At 41.1% G+C, this 22,027-nt stretch overlaps 1 protein-coding gene across 1 annotated transcript in view; it reads right to left on the reverse strand.

Moving 5' to 3' along the window:
• Window positions 1-22,027, reverse strand: part of gpd2 (glycerol-3-phosphate dehydrogenase 2 (mitochondrial)) — a gene marked incomplete at its 5' end in the record, with an annotated part of 39,866 nt that overhangs the window by 11,839 nt on the left and 6,000 nt on the right. The window contains 7 exons of the mRNA XM_080720869.1: window positions 542-735; window positions 2,437-2,581; window positions 4,806-4,970; window positions 9,536-9,699; window positions 10,015-10,112; window positions 12,256-12,380; window positions 15,140-15,311. Coding sequence (XP_080576995.1) covers window positions 542-735; window positions 2,437-2,581; window positions 4,806-4,970; window positions 9,536-9,699; window positions 10,015-10,112; window positions 12,256-12,380; window positions 15,140-15,311 — 1,063 coding nt within the window. The remainder of the gene's footprint in view (window positions 1-541; window positions 736-2,436; window positions 2,582-4,805; window positions 4,971-9,535; window positions 9,700-10,014; window positions 10,113-12,255; window positions 12,381-15,139; window positions 15,312-22,027) is intronic.

A 22,027-nucleotide genomic window follows, 5' to 3' on the forward strand; every position in this document is an offset into this window, starting at 1 on the left:
TGATGTGGCAACAGGCAAAATGTTGATCAAAATAAGATTTTTTTCTACATTGTGTAGACTTCTTGTAAATAATGCAGACGTTTAACAATAATTGAACTCTTAACATCTGGAGTGTCTAACAGGTTACCTGATGTTTTAACGATTCACTGCTCACCGTTGCTACACTTGAAAAATGGGTACCCATGGTCATATTTAATCATAGCTATGTAGGTATTTGGATACAAATTTAGATATGACGTTTTTTCATTGCATATCCGCAGAAAGCAAAACAAAATAAGAGTTAAATTGAACAGTAATTCAAATTTTACCTGTCATTTTACAATGGACAATTTACTTTTCGGGCAAGTGGGCATGGCCTTTGGGAAAGTAGAACATGACCTGTACTTGCCCAGTGGGCAAGTGCCTCTGAGATCTTAGTGTCAACCCATGTAGCTACTTCCGCGTCGAGCTTGCGCCCAGACCCTCTCCCATACACATTCATTATTGAATCATTACTTCTTTTCTTTTTTTTTTTAGTTTAAATGGTTCTCTACTAGCGTACCTTCCACGTCGGGGCTGAGGTAGTGGCGGATCTCGCTCAGGATGAAGTTGATGTCGTCCTCGGAGGGCGTGGGGTGGGCCGTCACGCTGGTGGGCGAGTCGGTGGTCCCGGCGATGGTCATCTTCTGCCACGGCAGGAAGAAGATGACGCGCCCGTCGCTGGTGGCCGGGTCCAACAGGCCCATGTTGTCAGGACTGAGTGGAAGGTTGGAGAAAATAGGATTTATTGATTGATTGATTGATTGATTGATCGAATACTTTATCAACCCTTTAAGACCCGGAACGTGCCCACGTTCGATTTTATCCACTTTAACCATTATTTTATGCTTTAACAATTGAAAAATAGCAGATATACAAGCTCACAGCGCGGCACCGAGTGCCACGCTGCGAGATTGTAGATCTACTATTTTTTTTTTTTATCGGGAACATTTTGTGCAAGTCTTTGAATATTTTTGAACGATTCTATAAATGTCTCCTAGATCCTTCTTCTGAATCAGTGGTTCTCAAACTTATTCATGTCATGGCAAAAAAACGACTTCCTGGCCTTGATAGCCCATACATTCAAACAGAAGTCCTATCTGATTGCATTAAACAACGTTAAACTCACTTTGCCAATCACTTTGCCACTCAATTTTACTAAATTGAATTTTTAATTCCGGACTCTTAAAACATTCAAGTACTTTTTCCCATCACTGGAAGACAGTTACGGAGGAGGCGGTCAAAAACCACCAAAAAAGTTTAGCGGGGAGGGAGAAGCGGGTTTGTGGAAGGAGGACAGAAATGGTATAAGAACAATCGGGGGAGGACAGATGAGGAGTAGAGATAGCAGCGGGGGTGTGGGGGGGGGGGGGGGGGGTCAGATAGAGGAATGGGAAGAAGAAGATGAGAGAGAGAGAGAATTAGGTGTCTGGCATTTCCGAGGCCGTTCAAAGGGCTGTGTTGGCTAGAGGCTCCCCCGGGTTTCGCTCAATAAGCTTCGGTGAACTTTAAAAGCCTGACTTGGAAGAAGAGAGGAAGCAGCATATTGTGTGTGTTGTGTCCGTGTTTTGTAATAGCTTAAGTCCTGTACGCATGGAAGCGACACATCCCAGCATGCTCTGGTGAGCTCGCTTAAAGTGTTTTGCACATTATCGATGGATACTTCTCACAACATTTCCACGTTATTCTCGCGCCAATAAAGCTCCTTTGAATTGAACCCATTTAGACATGGAAAGCATCTGTATCACTTGAAATTTCAACCACTTTAACCTTTATTTATTATTATTATTTATTTTATACTTTAGCTATTTAGCGGCCACCTATGAACATCTAGATCTGCTATTTTTGAAAAATCATGAAAGATAAAAGTCATTTTCTTTTCTCAGGCTCCCTGGAACAACATATTTTGAGATGGGGGTCCGCAGTCAAATACATATAATTCTACAGATCTTTGACATTAAAAACTTTGAGCACCACTGATATAGAAACTTTTTTTTTAATTCATTAGGTTATTCATTAGATTATAATGGGTTAACCAGCAAGACACCTAAGGGCGAAAAGCACTAAAGGGCGAGGTCATGCCATGTCTTGGCCATCTGGCCAAAGGGATTTGGTTCCCCTGGCATCACAGGGATCTCCATTTATGTTAATAAAAGGGATTTGGTTCCTCTGTGATTAAATATTGGCATTCACAGATATGGGCTTAATATTGATGACATCAGGGATCTCCAAGTTCTGTACTTTTACCGGTACTTTACCAGAGTATTTCCAATTGTCAGTACTTTAACTTCTACTCCACTACATCTCAGAGACAAATATTATACTTTTACTCCACTAAAGTTATTTGAAAACTTTCGTTACTTTGTAGATTTGAATTATTATTAAAGCAGCATTGTGTACTTTTTTTACGTGCGGTACCTGTAGTATCCGGGTATCACGATGTGAACTCCGGCGCTGGGCTGGCAGATGTTCTCCAGCTTCTGGTTGTCCATCTTCCTCAGAGAGTCAGTGAAGGGGCCGGTGGCGTTGATCACACACTTGGCCCTCACGTCGAACTCCTCCCCTGGACCACAGGGCAAGACAACATGACCACATGAGAGATAGGGATGGGACCATATGAAAATCACGATTATTGCAACCAAAGAAATTTGGTCGCAATTTACGATTTACGATATTATCGCAATAATGAAAATATCCCCAACATCCATTATCCTGGAGTGGAACATATGTCAAAAAATAGCTGAGGGCTAAGAGATTTGGTTGAGAGTGAAAAAAGACTGTATTAAGTACGTATATTGTAAGTACGTTTTACCAATAGAGGGTTTAAATGGTACCGGATATGCAGCTCGGCAAATAAAAGGTGAATTGATCCCAGTGCACGACAAAGGACGATTTCACGATAAATGAAATCTCCACGATACGCTTACCGTGTTATTTATCACAATACGCTTATCGTGTTTTTTATCACTATAAACGATAATACCGCTTATCATCCCATCCCTAATGAGAGAGCAGGACAGTGGTTCCCATGCATACATGGCATCTGCCCATTTATAAAGTTACAATTATAATGACTTTTAACCTCACTGACTGCCATGTGACAACTTAGACGACTTTTTTGTTTTGACGCTGGATGGCGCTGTTCTCAAGCCTATGGCTCAACGATTTTTTTTATTATTTTTATCATAGGGTACATCGCCCGATGGAATAACCGGAACCAAAACAGCCTTTCCCTTTTTTATTTTTAGGAATTAGAAAAAATAGCCTTAAAGGAGTAGTTCACCCCCAAAATGACTTTTTTTCTATTGATTAGTCACACCATGGAGACTAGAGTTCAATAATATTTTTAGTTTTTTGTTGCATTCCTAAGACAAAAATGTGATAACAATAAATTTACCCCCATTCGTTCCGTATGGGGACCCGTTTCGAAACGGGTCCCCATCCGGAATCAATGGGGGTAAATTTACTCAAATCAATTTTTTGTCACAAATTGGTTTTGTCTTGGAATGTGACAAAAACCAAAAGATATTATTGAACTCTAGTCTCCATGGCGTGACTAATCAATAGAAAAAAGTCAGTTTGGGGGTGAGCTACTCCTTTAATAAATGAATGTGTATGGGAGACGGGGCTGGGCGCATGCTGCACTCGGAAGCCTGTATGTTTCAAATTCATCGTCGCGGTAGGACAATGAATATTCTCAGATTCGACCCAACTTTAGTCGGGATAGGCACCCTGCGTGTTAAGGGGGATTTAGGTATGCAGGTCTTCAGAACTCTTTTGTTCTGGGAGGAAGCTTCAAGGATGCTTTGATTATATGTCCAGCTGCCTGTAAACACAGTGGCTGCTGTGTGGGTCCCATTGGTGACCTTTTGGGTTAGCCTTTAAGCCTCTCGAACCGCCACACAATTCGCCCTTGTGATCACACACTGCTTATACGCATAATATGTACAATGCAAAATCCAGTGTTCATTTAACTTCGAGAGGTAAATAAACAAGACTAATAGTGTAGCCTGGAAACCAGACAAATCAGCCATTGCAAAAAAAAAATCTCTAGTCAGATTTGGTTTGGCACCGCTCTGGTGTGATTGGATTTCACTCCCTCCGAAGTAGTGAGGGACCAATCAGGGCCCAGTATGCATATATGGGGCAGGTTTTTCACCAGAGGCATTTTTTAATCCACCCCTTGGAAATGAAGGTTCCACACAGAGATTCAACACTAATATCTACGCTGTGATACTTGTCTGACCATGCAAGGCTGAATATATTGTCCATGTTTAACAAAAACAAACTTTTCAGTATTACCCGTAAGATTATCAGACTTTCCTAGCCTGATTTCAGACTCAGCTGAAGCACTCTGAGAGTGAACGGGTCTATGGGCTGGAAGGAACAAGGCTAAGACTTTCCAGTTCCACACAAACACTTTCTGATATTAACAATAAAGCCATCAGACACGTTTAGCACCCACAAAAGCAAATGAAACCGATCATCCCTTACATGTCACTTCGAACGCACGCCAGCTGGACGAAGATGCAGAACTTTGAAATGGTAAAACGTTGGTTTAAGTATGTCCCTTCGGCCATTGCTGCATTTAACAAACTGCCTCGCTGATATGATGGTTTTTGTCTATACTGCCACCGGGGGGGACTTATTGTCTCGGCGTTATATGTTGTATGTGTTTTTCTGTTGGAACAGACGAGGTGTGAAGATGAATATCCCTGGGGGACAATAAAGACATACATATTAATACATCAATCTTCTCTCTCTCTCACACACACACACACACATACCGGTAAGAACATCTCTACAGTGGGCGCCGCACACCCTCTCTGTGCCCGTCTGCGGGTCGCTCTTCTTCAGCAGGTGAAGCACCTCGGTGTAGTTGGCGATGGCGGCCCCGTGGCGCGCGGCGGTGAGGGCGATGGCCAGGTTCATGCGGGCATCGTTGTGCTGCCCTGTGGGGGGAGAGTAGGTATGGGACGATAAGTGATATTATCGTGATAAAAACCACTCGCGATAATCGTATCGTGGAGATTTAATTTATTGTGAAATCGTCCTCCGTCATGCACTGGGATCAATTCACCTTTCATTTGCCGAGCTGCATATCCAGTACCATTTATACCCTCTATTGGTAAAACATCCTTTTTTTCACTCTCTACCAAATCCCTTTGCCAAAACAAATAGCCAATCTACAAGTTCACAACGCACGTTGTGAGCTTGTAGATCAGATTTAGTCAGTTAAAACGTATTTTATATGATGAAAAGTCTTCGTCAGCTACCTTTTTTCACAGACGAAAACCAAATCAAAACTAAGCTGTGATGACTATAACATATATTTAGTCTATAACTTAGTCTATAACTAAGACTAAATGACAATTTTGTCTATAACTTAGTCTATAACTAAGACTAAATGACAATTTTGTCAACAAATAAAACCTACTATTATTATTTTATATTTTTTTCCGCATAGAAAATGACTTGTTATTGTATAAACAGGATACCAGCGGGAGAGGGACAGCAAAAAATACATTTAAAAAGAAAATCTAATTAATAATAACATTCAGGCCAATTCTTTTGACCAATATTCAAATGCAATTTCTGAGGAACATCCCTAACACACTACATTCAGACAATAGCAGGCAGCAATGTTATCTCTGTTGAGCTCCTAGACTCCACTTTCTTTTCCGTCCTCTCTTTCTCCTCCTCTCTCACACCCTCTCCTCTCCTCAGCTCCGGGGAAGAGAAGGTCAGATTCTAAAATGTCACGGCCGTGATTGTTCCAGACGGCATAATTGGAGAAAAATCCTGCATGCCCCCCCCCCCCCCCCAACCAACCCCCAATACCCAACCCCCAACCCACAGCCTCGTCCCCCCCCCCCCCCCTTCCAGGGGCGTCACAATGAGGGGGAGAAAGTGGGACTGAGTTACTAGGGCCCAAGGTGGAGGGGCCTTCATTACTTTATATTTTAGGTATTGAAAAATAGCAGATATACAAGCTCACAGCGCGGCACCGAGTGCCGCGCTGCGAGCTTGTAGATCTGCTATTTTTTTTTTAAGTTGTGAAAATGTGTGCAAATCTTTGAATATATGTATTTTTTTAAAGCGAACATTTGTAACTCAAATTTTGCTTCTGGGGGGTCCCTGGAACTAGATATTTTGCGATGGGGGTCTGTGGCCAAATACATATCATTTTGGGGGTCCTTCACAATTAAAGCACAAAATAACGCAGTGAATCCTTGTACCCAGGGCCCAGAATTTGGTGCGACACCCCTGTCCTCAAAAGACGAGGGGAAGTGGGGGAGGGAGGGAGGGAGGTCAAAATCAAACACACGCCACTTTGCACCAAGACATTTCTCTCAGCGCTTGCAACCTTGCTATGTTGGATTCTGGTGAGTTCCAGACAGCCATGTTGCGAGGGCTTAATTAACCGAATCTTTACTTTGTGTACGTATTAAATTTGACCTTTTTAAAACTTTACATTGAATTTTACTTGACGCCAACAGGGATTCATTAAGGTCTGTCTCTCTGTCTGTCTGTCTGTCTGTCGGTCGGTCTATCTATTTATAGCCACTTGAACCCTAGCGACCCTATTCTGGGAATGTCACAAATAGAACATTCTGTGAAAATAGCAGATCTACAAGCTCATAACATGCCGCGATGCGACAATTGTGAGCTAATAGATTGTCTACTTTCAGCATAAGGGGATTCGGTGTACTTTAAGCCCCTTTTCGACTGCAGCTTTCGCACCACACTACACCACATAAAAATATCAACATTTTCCATTACACAAAAGTACCCTTATTGGTACGAAACAAATGTACCCTTTTAACTGTGATTATAATACAACATAAATTTGTAATACAACTATCCTAATTATATTGCACTATAGTGGATTATAACTGTGATTATAATACACTATAAAGTATTAATAAATTACTATGATATTTATAATACATTATAATAGATTATAATAGTGGTTATAACACAATATAATCTATTATCATGTATTACAACTATATCCTGGTGGTCTAAATGAAAAGTCAGTGAATGAACAGTCATTATGAAGTGTTTGCCCCTGTTTGGCCAAGCTCAGACCTTATCTGGATTGGATACTTTTTAGTACCACGTTTAGTACCACTTTCACACCACTCTACCCAGGTCCTTGTAGTGGAAAACCTTGCACAAGTGGGCGGTGTGGAGTTGTGTGGTGTTGGGCCATGTCAGTGGAAAAGGGGCTATAGAGGGAAGAAAGGAAGGGGCTTAAGTATGTAACCATGGAGGACTCAAGTCAGGTCAAGGAGGAAGTAGAGTACAGTTAATTGAATGCACTAGGACAGGGGTCTTCAACGTTTTCAAGCCAAGGACCCCTTAGTCGAGAGAGAGATGAAGCAGGGACCCCCACTATACGTTATCATACATTCCTTATAGTTTCATTGTTTGACAGCACAATCGTCAGTGTATTCTGGATTCATGTTAATGTGTGTTTTCAGATATTTCACCACTTGAACCGTCAATACTTAATAAACTTGACCTTTCACTCTGTACTTAGTCGTCTCTTTTTCCCCTCTACACCAAAGCCCTATTTTAGGCTAAAGTTCTCAGAATATGGACGCTAGGGTTCAAGTCGTTAATATAAAAAATTAAAAATAAATAAGATTTGGTGGACCCCCTGTAGTAACTCTGAGGACCCCCTAGGGGTCCCAGACCCCCTGTTGAAGACCCATGCACTAGGACTGTACAATAAAGAAATTTCCCTATAATAATAATTAAGTCCACCTATGTGTTTATACTGTATGTCGTCTCTGTCGGGTGGAAACCTCATTATGTCCAAAACAGTTACCGGTACTTTTCAGGATTCAATTTCTAAAACAGCAAGAGTAGCAGATCTACAAGATCTACGAGCTTGTGGATCTGCCACTTTTGATGCTTTTGTGTAACACTGTAGTAATATCAAGTAGTTTATTCATTTACCCCCCCCCCCCCCCCCCCCCCCCACAAAAAAAAAACACAACAAGTAAGAATTTGGGTGATAAGGTTTCTGCCCGACAAGTCAAGATAATATGTCGTTGTTTCTTTGTTTGTTTTTTCCAAAATTATTACAACAAAATTATTTCCTAATGACAGATTTTCGCAGTTTTTTCCAGAGCTAAATTAAAGGTAAAATCATTATCACCTGCGATAACGAGATAGGACCCTGTTCGGATTCTGACGCCACACGGACATACCGGGTGAAGTCGAGCATTAAGAAGGTCCCCGTGGACACAAACCTGCTATTTCAGTCATGTGAATAATAATATATAAGACGCCTGCGGGGAGGGGGGCTAAAGTCTCCTCATACCCAGCCGGAGACATGGCCAGGCACGTGCACACATACAGTAGACATGAAAGGGGGCTGGAGCCCCTGCCCTTTTAACAGTCTTGTGAAAAGTGCCCTCTCCAGACCGTGAATGCCATTTTCACTAAGGTGAAAGAAATGCAAAGGCCCTCTTTCAATGCCATACCTGAGGGCAGCATTCAAGAGAATCGCCTTGTCCAAACTCTCCTGAACTTGAATGCAGCATATTATGTTGAAAGAATTGCCCTCACTGTGTAGAAATCCACGCCGTTACGCCACATCTCCAGTATTGCCTTTTTTATGCTTAGTTTAGTGTGGTATCAAGTACTGAAAATAGCAGACCTCCAAGCTCAAATGTCAGTCCATGCCTCTCTAACATTCTCTGCACGTTCCTGGAAGTGGCACGCGGTTGGCTGTCTTCTGTGCCAATCTACACACCCCACCCCCAACGCCCTGTCGGTGCCACAGGGCACAGGTCCATCTCCAGCAGCCTGTCAACACGTTGTGGTTAAGGACCGCTGATGTGAAGATGCCATAGGCTAGTACTTCTGAGCACTACTGTGGGGGGTTTTGTGTGCGTTTTATTATTTTAAACGTATCATTTTTGAGTGTTCCTTTCAGTCGCAAGTAATCTGCGGCACAAGTGGAGATGTGAGGATTGCGTGCAGGGGAGAAGTTTGGGGGTTGGGTGTCTTGCTGCAGGAACACCTTTAAAATAGAACCAATCAAATGAATAAATAATAATATAAAGTGTTTGAGGGGCGAGACATGGCCATTTGCCTCAATGGACGTCGCCGCGAAACCTCGCTCAAATAGAGGCTCCGCGATCGAAAATAGGAGGGGTGGACGACATCACGGCACAAAGCATTTTTTACTCCACTACAATTATTTGGTTTTAATTTGTATACTGTCAGACTTACATTCTTGTAAGGGTCAATTTAGACCTCCCAAAGGGAACCCAGAGAGTCCCTGGACCCCACTTTGAGGACCACTGGTCTAAATGGTCTGTTACTCCTTTTTCTTTTAGCTTTTGTTACCTTGTAGGTGGTTGTACCGTTAAGTAACTTGAAAAATAACCATAAAAACCAACATGAAAAATAATCGTGATAAGATCATGTATCGTGATACAGCTTGGAAAGATATCGCGATATTGTATATCCTATATCCTCCTAGTGTGTGACTCACCGTCGTAGTAGACGATGGCTCCCACCAGCTTGTCTCTCTTCAGCATGGGGAAGAGCTCCAGGGCCCTGGACTTACTGAGCACGTAGCTGCTCTTCACGCACTGCGAGCCGGCCACCAGGTCGTACATCTTGATGCCCGCCCAGTAGTACGGCAGCTGCCACCATCTGGGGACCACAAGACAAAAGCTTAGTTGACAACGCTCCCTAGAAAAAACCAGAGAAATCCTGTTGCATTCTCCTTTTTTTATTTTGCATTCACACAGAGACGCCAGAGAGAATGAAACGCCGCAGTGTGCATGCTTCTCCACTAGTCCCTCCCTAACATTTTATTTTTTATTTGTTTGACAAAACTATCAATATATTTAGCCTATGTTTTAGTCATTATAGCTTAGTTTTTGTTTAGTTTTTTATTCAGTATTTGTCAGTGAAAAAAAGGTAGTTGACGAACATTTTTGGTCACAGTTTTAGGTCAGGACTTACTTGTAAACAGGCAGCATGATGGGCAGAGGGCCAGAGAGGTGAGGAGCAATCTCCAGCAGGTTGGCTCGCTCATGAAGGGCCTCCTTCACCATCATATACTAAAGGAAGAGCAACAGAACCATTATCATACATGAAGGAGGAAAAGAAGCAACAGAACCTCCATGCTGTCTCCGACCACCGAATTTTTCGTCAGAAAATTGGAACTTTCCGACGTGCAGCTTTCCGAACTCTAATTCGGGTTAATGCTTTTCAGAAGTTTTGTAGTTGAACCGGACCTTTCCGACAAAAAGTTCAGTGGTCAGAGACAGTATGGACAGCCCATTATCATACCGGTACATGAAGGGCCTCCTTCACCATCATGCAGCACTGGTTCCCAAACAGTGGGACACATTTTTATGTGTCCCTTAATCTTTGGTTTCCTACATTTTGTTCTAAATTATTATTATTTGAAAACATTAAAAAAACATTCCCAAAAAAGGAAACTTTTTTTTACTAGAAGTATTAGTGAAAATAGCCAATCTACTAGCTCACAACGTGGTGCGAAGCGACACGTTGTGACGGATGTCTCCGTGGCAAGGATCGGCCTCGTCTGTGGCAATTTCTTTTTTTCTTTTTTTTACATAACATTATAATGTTCTTATTTTGATCATGAGACCCAATTACTGAACATCAGCCTCAAGGCACATGGCACATTAGGAGTCCACCAAGTTATCTGACTTTTTATTTTCAACGGCATCCATAACTCTGGGTGCACAAATGGAACCAAATGGACCCGCAAGGTTATATTTGGTTCCATTACATTTGTGCACACAGTTTCGTGCACACAGAGTAACAGACCTGTAAAGGTCTTTATGTATTTCTGGTAATATTATTGTCTACTCTAAGGGTCTTCAACAGGGGGTCCGGGACCCCTAGGGGGTCCTCAGAGTTACTACAGGGGTTCCTCCAAAACTCTTTTTCTCCTTTTTGATATTAACCACTTGAACCCTAACTTTAGCCAAAAATAGCAGATCTACAAACACCCAGCTATTTCCGGCAAAGGGGTTTGGTGTAGAGGGAAAAAAGAGCAGACTAAGTACAGAGTGAAAGGTCAAGTTTATTAAGTATTGACGGTTCAAGTGGTTAAATATCTGAAAACACAAATTGACGTGAATCCAAAATACACTGATGATTGTGCTGCAAACGATTAAACTACAGTACATGGAATCTATGAACCGGCTATGGGGGTCCCTGCTTCATCTCTCTCTCAACTAAGGGGTCCTTGGGATGAAAACGTTGAAGACCCCTGGTCTACTCGTTGTGTCTGTCCGTGGTAAAAATTAGGGATGCGGTATCGGTACTCGTGGTATCGGTACTCGCCCCGATACCGGCCTATTTTGCGGTATCGGTACTCGTCAGATACTGCTCACAAAGCGCCCGAGTACCCTGTGTGTTCCGCCACTTCGCCTTTCTCTCTCTCTCTTAAAGTATCAAAAGTAAAAATACAAAATGTTTGAGCATAGCAGATCTAGAAGATCATGCACAGTACAGGAATTTCCATGGGCTAAACCTGAAAAAAAAGTGAAATGTGTGGCAGTTGTGCCATTTTCTGGGAAAGCAATGCAATTTAATGTGTTATATACAGCCAGATAGTGAGGAACATCTGATAAAAAAATTAAAAAAACGTAATTTAAAGACAATTTGTATTATTAATTGTACTCGTATCGGTACTCGGTATCGGCGAGTACTCAAAATGAAGTACTCGTACTTGTACTAGGTCAGCAAAAAAGTGGTATCGGGACATCCCTAGTAAAAATCTAATTTAGACAAAAAATGTCCACCACCAGCCGGATGACCCCTAGTCAGGGGATATCTTCAGAAATAGTGTCAAATCCTGGAATAAATTCCTTACCAAAAGATTTCTTCACCAATGTGTTTGTAAAGGTGTCTAGTAACACATCTCACAAAGACTGAAATTCAGTTTCCCTAGGAGAATCCTTGATAGCTGATGAAAGTTGGGGTCCCATTAAATTAAATATACAGGACAAAACATCAATCCTGTATAGTTAATTTAATGGGACCCCAACTTTCATAAGCTGTAACGGATTCTCCTAGGGAAACTGAATTTCAGTCTTTGTGAGATGTGTTACTAGACACCTTTACAAACACACTGGTGAAGAAATCTTTTGGTAAGGAATTTATTCCAGCACTTTATAAGACATCCCCTGACTACCCAGCAGCACAGATGCTTCCAGACAGTACCTGTTCATAATCCAACTTCATGATGGCTTTCTGCAGGTAACGCACTCCTCCGTGGATCAGCTTGGTGCTTCGGCTGCTCGTCCCCGACGAGAAGTCATCTCTCTCCACCAGGGCGGTCTTGAGGTCTACGTTCCAACAGAGGGAGGTCAATTAAATCCTGGTTAATACTTTTAGTCTCACTGTGGTGTCGTATGCCCGAAAATAACAGATCCACAAGCTCACACTGCATGGCAATGCGACATGTTGTGAGCTCGTAGATCTGCTATTTTCCGTGTGCACAAGGCTTAGAATTTCCAGTTTAGGCATTTAGCAGACAGCACAAGGTAATACATCAAATGCATTGCACATCCATCAGTATGTTCTCTGCCATGCCTTTTGGCCTAGGGATAGACCTGTGCTGCCGCACTGATGGCAAGATGTTCAATCTGCGAAGACTCCAGGCAAAGACCAAAGTGCAGACAACCAATTCCTCTTTGTGCATTGAAAGCTTCCAACCAGCTGGAAATGCAAATGAGCATGAGCCACAGAATGCAGAGACTTTGGCCTTACCATCAGCACAAAGAAAACATGGAACCATGGATAGCCCTAGTTCTGGTCCAGAGTGTCAGACCCATCGCTAAATGACTAGACTGGGATTTCTCAGCCCCTACGAGCGCTCAACTTGAGTCAAAATAAACTAAACTACTTCACTACTCACCAAACCAAAGGTAGTTTTGCGTTGTTGAAAGTCTATTCTCCGTGGTGGGAGACCTCTCAGCACTCCACCCACCGCCGCTTATTCTGGGTTGTGAACCGCTGTGTCTGCGGTGGCCGCTGGTTGGCTCGAGGTGGGTGTGTTTTATTTCATGACAAAAATAATATATTTTACAGAGTGGATGGGGTGCTGAGTGGTTTCCCACAGGGGAAACAAAACTACCTTTGGTTTGGTGAGTAGTGAAGTAGTTTAGTTTAGTCAGAGCGTCAATGCAGCTGACGCTCTGGACCAGAGCTAGGATAGCCCATGGAAGTGCCGCCTTCGGCAGACTCTGCACCTCTGGTCTGGGAGCAGAGGGCCTACACACCAAACTCAAAGTCTAACGTGGTGTTGTCCTCCCCTCTCCGCTGTACACATGTGACTTGTGTATTGCGGATAGCCGGCATCCAAAGCAGTTCAATACATTCTATGAGATGCCTCAGGAGGTTGCTCAACATCAAAAGACAAGACAAGGTTCCAGACACTGAGGGCTCTATTATGATCCAGGTCTTATGCCTTAACTTCTTTGCCTTTTTTTTACTATTTTGAAAAAACATTTTTAAATACTTCAAATGCTGATCTACATCTGCACGTTGTGAGCTTGCAGATCAGCTATTTGAAATATTAAAAAATATATGTATATATAGTAAAAAAAAAAGGCAAAGAAGTTAAGGCATAAGGCATAAGACCTGGATCATAATAGAGCCCTGAGGGTCCTCCACAGGGCTGAGATGGAGAGCATCTATTTATATGCCATGCTCAGGTGCTCCCATTATCATCCAGGGGAGGGTGTGGTTGTAGGGGAGGCTGAACTCAACAACCAAAGTGCTGAACTGGTAAATGGTAAATGGTGCATTGGACCGATGCAAACATAATGTAAAGTAAGAGCAAAGGTGATACACCCTCCCCTACAACCACACCTCCCCTGGATGATGATGATGCGTACGTCCAGAGACAAATGAACTCACCTTTCTGAGCCTAATTATTAAATAAAACTACAGATTACAGAAAAACCACTGAATGTTGAAAGGTCAGGTTTTTTTGGTGTTAATTGAGGTCAGGAAACCTAAAAAAAATGAAAAATGTGATGTCATAAGACCTTTAGGAATTCATCTAAAATCAATTAATTGTCATTAAGAAATGATTCCATTAAAATAAACGATTAATGGACCCTAACAGGTGCATTTGGTCCCATTTGTACACTGTCAAACTCGTTCTTCTGCTATACAACCAAAATGTGGAACGCCCTACCGAAGGAGTGTGGTTCCCTAACATCCTTTAAAATCGCCCTGAAATGTTTCAAAGCCATTTACCAAATCTGAAGCTGAGTGACCTCTGATTGGAGGCCTACAGTTAGTGGACAGTTGGTTACAGAGCTTTTTCTGATTAGCATCTCTGAACTGATTAGTAAAATAATTTCTTACAAACCTGGAAATCTGACATTCAATATTTTTTGTATCTATTTATTTGTCTGCCTGTATTTTATTTTTATTTTGTATTTACTTATTGTTTTATTTATTTTTTCTCTGACCAATTTGTCTCGTCCAATTTGTTCTTTTTTGTTTTTGCTTGTTTTGATATGACCTTGGGGGTTGGGGGGGTTTGAGGGAATTGAATAACTTAAAATGATGTAAATGTATGATTATTTCTATTTTTGTGAAAATGAAAAATGAAAATAAAGTGTTTAAAAAAAGAATCGCCCTGAAAAACCACTTACAGGCGGCACCCATTCGCAACTGGCAATAACAAACCTAGCCCAGCCTCCCCTGACTCTTCTTTGTATTTACCTACTGTATATATTTTTTGCACTGTTTATTTTATTTTTATTTACTTTTTTTTTACTATATCTACTGCATAGTACTGTGTTCTATCTGTCTGTCATTCAATGTTATATGAGATACTTCAATGGTTTCCTGTGTAAATAAGCCAAGTGCTTTCCTAGGATCTCCTTTTAGTTGACCATGTACCAGTGAACTATACTGTCATGAAACTGTACCTTTTTCTATGCAAACTTCTAATAACGTCTTCAATCAATCAATCAATCAATCAGAGGTAAGGGGAGACCTTGAAATGTAAAAGTTTGAGAATCACCTAACTATACACCATGGCACTCGCTCACGCGGCGGCCAGCGGATCGTTATAAGGACTCACTGCGTGTGACGGCGTCCAAGGCACACCCTGAGCCGGTGGCACCTCCCCCCACCACCAGGACGTCAAACTCCTCTGTGTCGCGCAGCGTGCCAAGCTGGGCCTGGCGGCTGGGCAGTCCACTGGAGAACGGAACCTTCAGCTCTGCTTCCGCTGCCACGTGGGCCAGGCGGGCCTGGACAACACACACACACACACACACACACACACACACACACACACACACACATGAAGAACGCACACACACACACACACACACACACGAAGAACGCACACACACACACACACACACACAGACACACACACACTCAATTAGAAAATCATATGCTTCATATTCAATATAGTTTACATCAGTGGTTCTCAAACTTCCCTCAAGGTCTTCCCTTAAAGGTGATACACCATGAAAATTCACTTTTCCTATTTTAAAACCTTTTTTGGGGTCCCACTAGCACCTTCTATCCTCACAAAGTCCCATTTCAGACCGTTGTGTCTTTCTCTGGTTTTGGGAAGGTGGAGGTTAAAAGCATCCCACGGGTTCTCAAAACAGGTTGTCCAGATTTGCTGCCGTTTGTGACGTCATACGTGCAGTTCAGGCCAAAAGGTGGTACTGCAGCTGAAAATGCTCTGAGAGCTATTCAAAAATGAGAGGAGTGGTAATTTAGCCTCAAACCTTTTGAAAAACGTTTTTGGGACATAAACAATATGACATAAATACTTTTTAAATGCATGGTGTATCACCTTTAAAGGACCACTTCACCTCTGGGACAACCAGATCTTATTTTATTGTTGTTTGCGACACGATCAACACAATCCTGAGTTCAATCTGTGTTTTTAGATATTTTAGTATTTCAGCATGCTACATTGAAATACTAAAATATCTAAAAACACAGATTGAACACAAAAAAATAAGTCAGGATTGTGCTGATCGTGTCCCAAACAACAATACAATAAGATCTGTTGTCCCAGAGGTGAAGTGGTCCTTTACCTCTGACAGTGTACAAATGAAACCAATTTGTACACTGTTACAGACTTGTAAGGGTACATTTAGACCCCCCCCCCCTAAAGGAACCTAGAGAGTCTCTGGAATCCACTTTGAGAACCACTGGTTTTACATTACACTATAATAAACACACCGCAGCCAAACTAGGTTTCGATGTTAAATTCTATGTTAACCAACTACCACTACGATCTTTAATTAGCCATAGTGCGGTGCGACTATTTGCTGGCGATTGTTGCTTTGTGAGATGGTGGCGTGGTAGAGAAACAGGAAATTGAGGAGGACAGAGAGAGAGAGAAACATGCAAGTTGTGACGGACGGGAGTCGGATTCAAACTCGGATCCTCCTGCGCCCCCAGCAGACTGAGCCACCTTATTAGATAATGATGGGATTTGTGCCTTTGTGTCTTCTTGTAGTGCAGGGTTCCCCAATAGGCAGCCATTTGCGGCCCGCGGGGGGCTACTGTCTGACCCACACCAACCCCAGTAATAATGGTGGTATAAGAGCAGCAACAACACTAGTATATCGTCGTTGTCGGGTGGAAATCTCGTATCTCCAAATTTGTGCGTTCTTTCGCAAATCATACAAGGCCGTCGCACAAAAGTAGTGAAAACAGCAGATCTACAAGCACACAACGCCTCGCGGTGCGAGGCGTTGTGTGCTTGTAGATCGGCTGTTTTCACTAGTTTGAATAATTTTTAAAATGATAAATGCAAAACGAATGGTTTTGGACCTTGGATTTTCAACCGACAACGACGGTATCTGAACTGTCGCAGTCGCTGGAGTAGCGGGAACGCCGCCGTCGCCCCATGCAATGTTGTGGCCCTCGGCTTGGTACCCTAGACATAATTCGGCCCTTGGAGAAAACTAATTGGGGAACCCTGTTGTAGTGCATATAATGTTCTGACCACAGGATAATAAAATGTGACATAATTAGGCTTTAACAGTGCCTAATTGTGATGTCATACGTGGAATGAAGTAATAAAAATTCAAAATAGTATGCTAACGATTTAGAGTGAGGCCGAGTAAAGCGAGCCGCCAAAAAAGCATTATTATCCAGTATGTTTGTAGTCTAAATAGCAACACGCATTATTACAAAGCAGAATCATGAGTATTAATTTAACTCTGAAAGTATAAAAGGGAATGGACACTTCCCTATTTTTTACACTTCCAGAGTATATTCAAATTGTTATACAACTCTCAGTCACGCCCAGGTCAAAACAAATCTCTCCTCACAGGGAAATCACATCAAATGTCATAATATATGTATAATCAATGATCCACGGAGCTGTACACGCTAAATGATTGCATCAAGCCTCTTGAGGCCAGACGGAGCCATTTGACTTGCAAAGCAAGAGGTGGCAACGCTTGTGATTTAGGTCTCTAACAGTATAAACAAGATGATAGAATCATTTGTCTAGTTTTGAGAACACGTGGAAGTGTCGTCTGCAGTCAACAGTAAGTGAAAGAAAGGCAGAGAAAGAGAGAGACTAGGGGTGCAACAGTTAATCAAATTAATAAAAGAAAATAATCGACGATCGGTCATTTAAGAAATAATCGATCGCTATTTTTGGTATAGGTGAAAAAGCTTCTACAAGCTCACAACACGTCGCATTGCTACGTGTTGTGACCTTATTGATCGACAAAAAAAAAAAAAACATTGCCCGACACCGTTGTGCGACAAACTGTCAAATAACACTTCAGTGGTTAATTCATTCGTTGATATATTTTAGATAATATAAAAACATTTTCTTGATTATTTGATTAATTGTAAAAGCAATCGATAGAGTAATCACTAAGAAAATAACCCCATATTGCACAGAGTCCCTCAGGACCATGGCTTTCACTGAAATAGGCTAAATAGCCCATCGACAAGCTCACAACGCGGCGCTCTGCGACGAGTTGTGAGCTTGTCGATCTTGCCATTTTTCCTGCAAAAGTTTTCACCACAATACGGACGCTGGGGTTTAAGTGTTTTAAAGACCAGTTACTTCCACCCGCAAGTGCCCAGACAGCCATTCAATCTTATTAGCATTGTAATCTCAAGGGATTAAGAGGAGTCATGCATGATTAGGCCCCAAAGGTGATTGTGTGAGAAAGACACCACTCCAGGAATTTCCAGTACGTTTATTTTTTTCTTACCATTCCATGCTTGGTTGGGATGTCGTATGGGGTTGGGGTGGGGTGAGAGGCCACCAAACAGCAAAACAAAGTTCACATTAGGACAAAGTGCCATGTCTTAGCAGTAGTACTAATAATAGGCCCCACTTACAACTGGGATACAGTGCTTCAATGGCCAGGATAAACAGCTGTGTCTATATATCATACCATTGCTGTCGGGAAGAAACCACTCATCTCCATATTTAAACTCTGTTTTTTTATTTTTTTATTTATTTGTAAATTAACGCCCTACTTAAAGGAGTACTTCACCACTTTTCAACCTATCTTCATATAATTGGTCCTCACTAAAAAAATAGCTTTTTTTTTTTTTCCTCAGAGGAGGGTTGTGGGCAGGTCAGAAACCCATCGTCTTGTGACATCATCGATTGGGAATCCAAGCTAATAGAAAATGCAGACTTTCTACTCCTGAAAAGTTGCAATGTTAAAGTGGAAGCCATTGATCTCACGATAATAAAAATCGAAATATTTTTTCAAAGATATTGATTATTTTATTTATTTTTTTGAAAATGATGATGTCACAAGACGATGGATTTCTGAACTTCCCACAGCTCTCCTAGGAGACTTGGACTGAGTAGAAAAGAATTGTGATATTTTATCATGAACATTAGTGAGGACCTATTATATGAAGACAGGTTGAAAAGTGGTGAACTACTCTTTTAATCATACTACAGTGTCACAAACACAAACATGAAAAGTGGCAGCTCCACAAGCTTGAAACCCGGTGTGAATCGATGGGTTTTGAGCACTTTTGCAAATATCTTTTTAACTGAATCATGAAAAGTGCCAGTTTTGGAAATTATGAGGTTTCCACCCGACAGCAACGATAATGTCAATGTTTGAATCTTCAGCATAAAATGTTGCCATTTAGAAACGCACCACGACTTAGGACACAGTAGGTTTAATTATTCACATCCAAACAGTATTGTATTACTGGATAGGTCATAATCAGGGTAAAAGATTAACGTCAGTTTAAAAAAAAGGGGGGTACTTTTTCATTGTGGATGATGAGCTAAGACAAGGGTCTTCAACAGGGGGTCCGGGGCCCCTAGGGGGTCCTCAGAGTTACAATAGGGGGTCCTCCAAATCTTTGTGTGATAGAAACCTTTTTCTCCTTTTTTTAAATTAACCACTTGAACCTTATTCTGAGAACTTTAGCCAAAAATAGCCTAAGTACATAGTGAAAGGTCACCTTTATATTGACAGTTCAAGTGGTTAAATATCTGAAAACATAAATTGACATGAATCCAAAATACACTGATGATTGTGCTGTCAAACGATTAAACTATATGGAATCTATGAAAAGGTTGTGGGGGTCCCTGCTTCATCTCTCTCTCAACTAAGGGGTCCGTGGCCTGAAAACGTTGAAGTCCCCTGAGCTAAGACATCCATTCAATTACAATGACTGACACAGGTGGCTGGTAAGATTGCTAGCTAAGCTGAACTGTTAGCAATTGGCAAATGTTATATGTGGTGTTCACTGTTTATCAATGTACAACCTTTGATGTATTAGCGTGTCACATTTAGATGCCAAGACAAAATTAATACTCATTGATTATTTTTCATTGGGCTGGGAAATCAAAATCAGTTCATATTTTTGACCACATATCTTTATGTTGATACAGCTAGAAAGGTCAGGTAAGTTCAGAGGGTTAATACAGCCTTTAAAGCAAGGATAATACAACACTTATGCCTGATATCACATTACATTACATAGGGCTGTCACAATTATTAAATAATCTTCTAATCACAATTATTTGACATAATCGCGATTATTAATTGTCAACGACAAAAACACAATTAAATCGTTAATCGCAATTATGTGATTGACAATTAATCGTCATGTAAAATGTCATAATCGTGACAGCCCTAATTGCCCAGACATAATTTTTCCTCATCATTCCAATGCATTCCTGTCATGACTGTGCCAACTTATTTAGTTTGATAATCAAACAAGAAGACAAGCGAACCAAACAAATCAAACAGGAAGACAAACAAACCACACAAGTCAAACAAGAAAACGAGCGAACCTCTCAGGACGAGCTCTCGTCTCTCTTGTTTAATTATACTTATGTGAGGTGAATTGATAATGATGGCTCTTTGCCATGGGAGAAAACTGTACAGCAGTTTGATTTAGTTTTAGTCATAGTCTTTTGAATACAATTTTATTTAGTTAATATTTTAGTCATCTGAACAGTTTTAGTTTTAGTCAACTAAATGTTAAATTTACAGTTGATTTTGTCGACAAAAAATGTATTTTGGCAGGCCTTGATGACGTTGTAATGGCAGATTTTACACTTGATTGCATGCTGAAAATAGCATCTACAAGTTCAAAACAAATACCATATTTTGTAATTTCTTTCGTAAATTAACGCCCCACTTGATCATGCTACACACAAACGCATCGAAAGTAGCAGATCCGGGAGCTCAAAACGCTGCGCATGAATACAGTATCTGCTACTTTTGTTACTTTAGTATTTCAAAAGAGAAAAGTAACAGTTTTGGACATATGAGGTTTCCACCTGACAAAGACGATATATGGACGTCACACATGAATCCTGAATATATACAAAATCAGCATCCATAAAAAAGGCTTCAGGAGTCAGGACGCAGGACTGTGTCACTTGCCGAAAAGAAAACCTCTACTACTAACAACAACTGTTACCATGTAGATCAGTGGTTTTCAACCCTTTTCACATCAAGGTCCATTATCTATTGGGCATTTGAGCCACAGACCACCATTTGATGAGATTTTGCCTCACAGACCCAAGGATATTTTGTTATCGTCGGATAGGATTTCGTCCCAAAATGTACCAACTCTCTACCATTTAGCAGGACCACTGGTGTTTCCCAGACCACTCGTTGAAAACCACGAAACCGAAATAAAAACGAAGCTATGATGACTAAAACTAAAACTGAATATATTGACAATGTTGTCAACAAATAAAAAACTATACTAAAATATTATGGAGGAACTAGTGGAGAAGAGATCCAGTAGAAGTAAAAGACAAGTCATTTTATGTTTGTTGTGTTCGGGTGTTGCGCTCTGAAACAGCATGAAACCAAATGTAAAATCAGCCATTACAACACCATCAAGACCCGCCTAAATACACGTGTCTACAAAGTTAACTGTAGATTTAATTGACTAAAATCTTATGATATTTAGTTGACTAAAACTAGACTAAAACTAAAACATTTCAGATGACCAAAATATGACTATGACTAAATTAAAATGTATTCAAAAGACTATGACTGAAACGAAATAAAACGCTGCTGTCAAAATTAACTCATTGAGTGCCAATCCCGAACTAGTTCGGCTTTATTATCGTATCGCAGAGTGCCGATCCCGAACAAGTTCGGCTTTAAAAAAAATTAAAAAAAATAAAAATAAATTAAAAAAAAAATTGGAAAAAAATGTTTTGAATTTTTTTTTTTTTTTTTTTGGACCCCATCAAATCTGGTGAACATGATTTCAATCGCGATTTTGCATGTTCCACCCCCATACAACCCCATCTAACATACAGGGCAGCCATGTTTGTTTACATAACATGTAAAACATAATGGCGATTATCTCAAGAATGCCTGAACGGATTTCCAATCGGATTTTTTTGTTTGAAAGCTGTGAACAAACTGCACAAATCCACTCCAATGCAATCCAGGATTGCATTGGATTTTTTAGAGCTCATTCTTCTCTGTTTTTTTCCCATGCATGAGGT

The sequence above is a fragment of the Nannobrachium achirus genome (assembly GCF_963921795.1).
Source record: "Nannobrachium achirus genome assembly, chromosome: 24".
In the NCBI taxonomy this organism is placed as follows: domain Eukaryota; kingdom Metazoa; phylum Chordata; class Actinopteri; order Myctophiformes; family Myctophidae; genus Nannobrachium; species Nannobrachium achirus.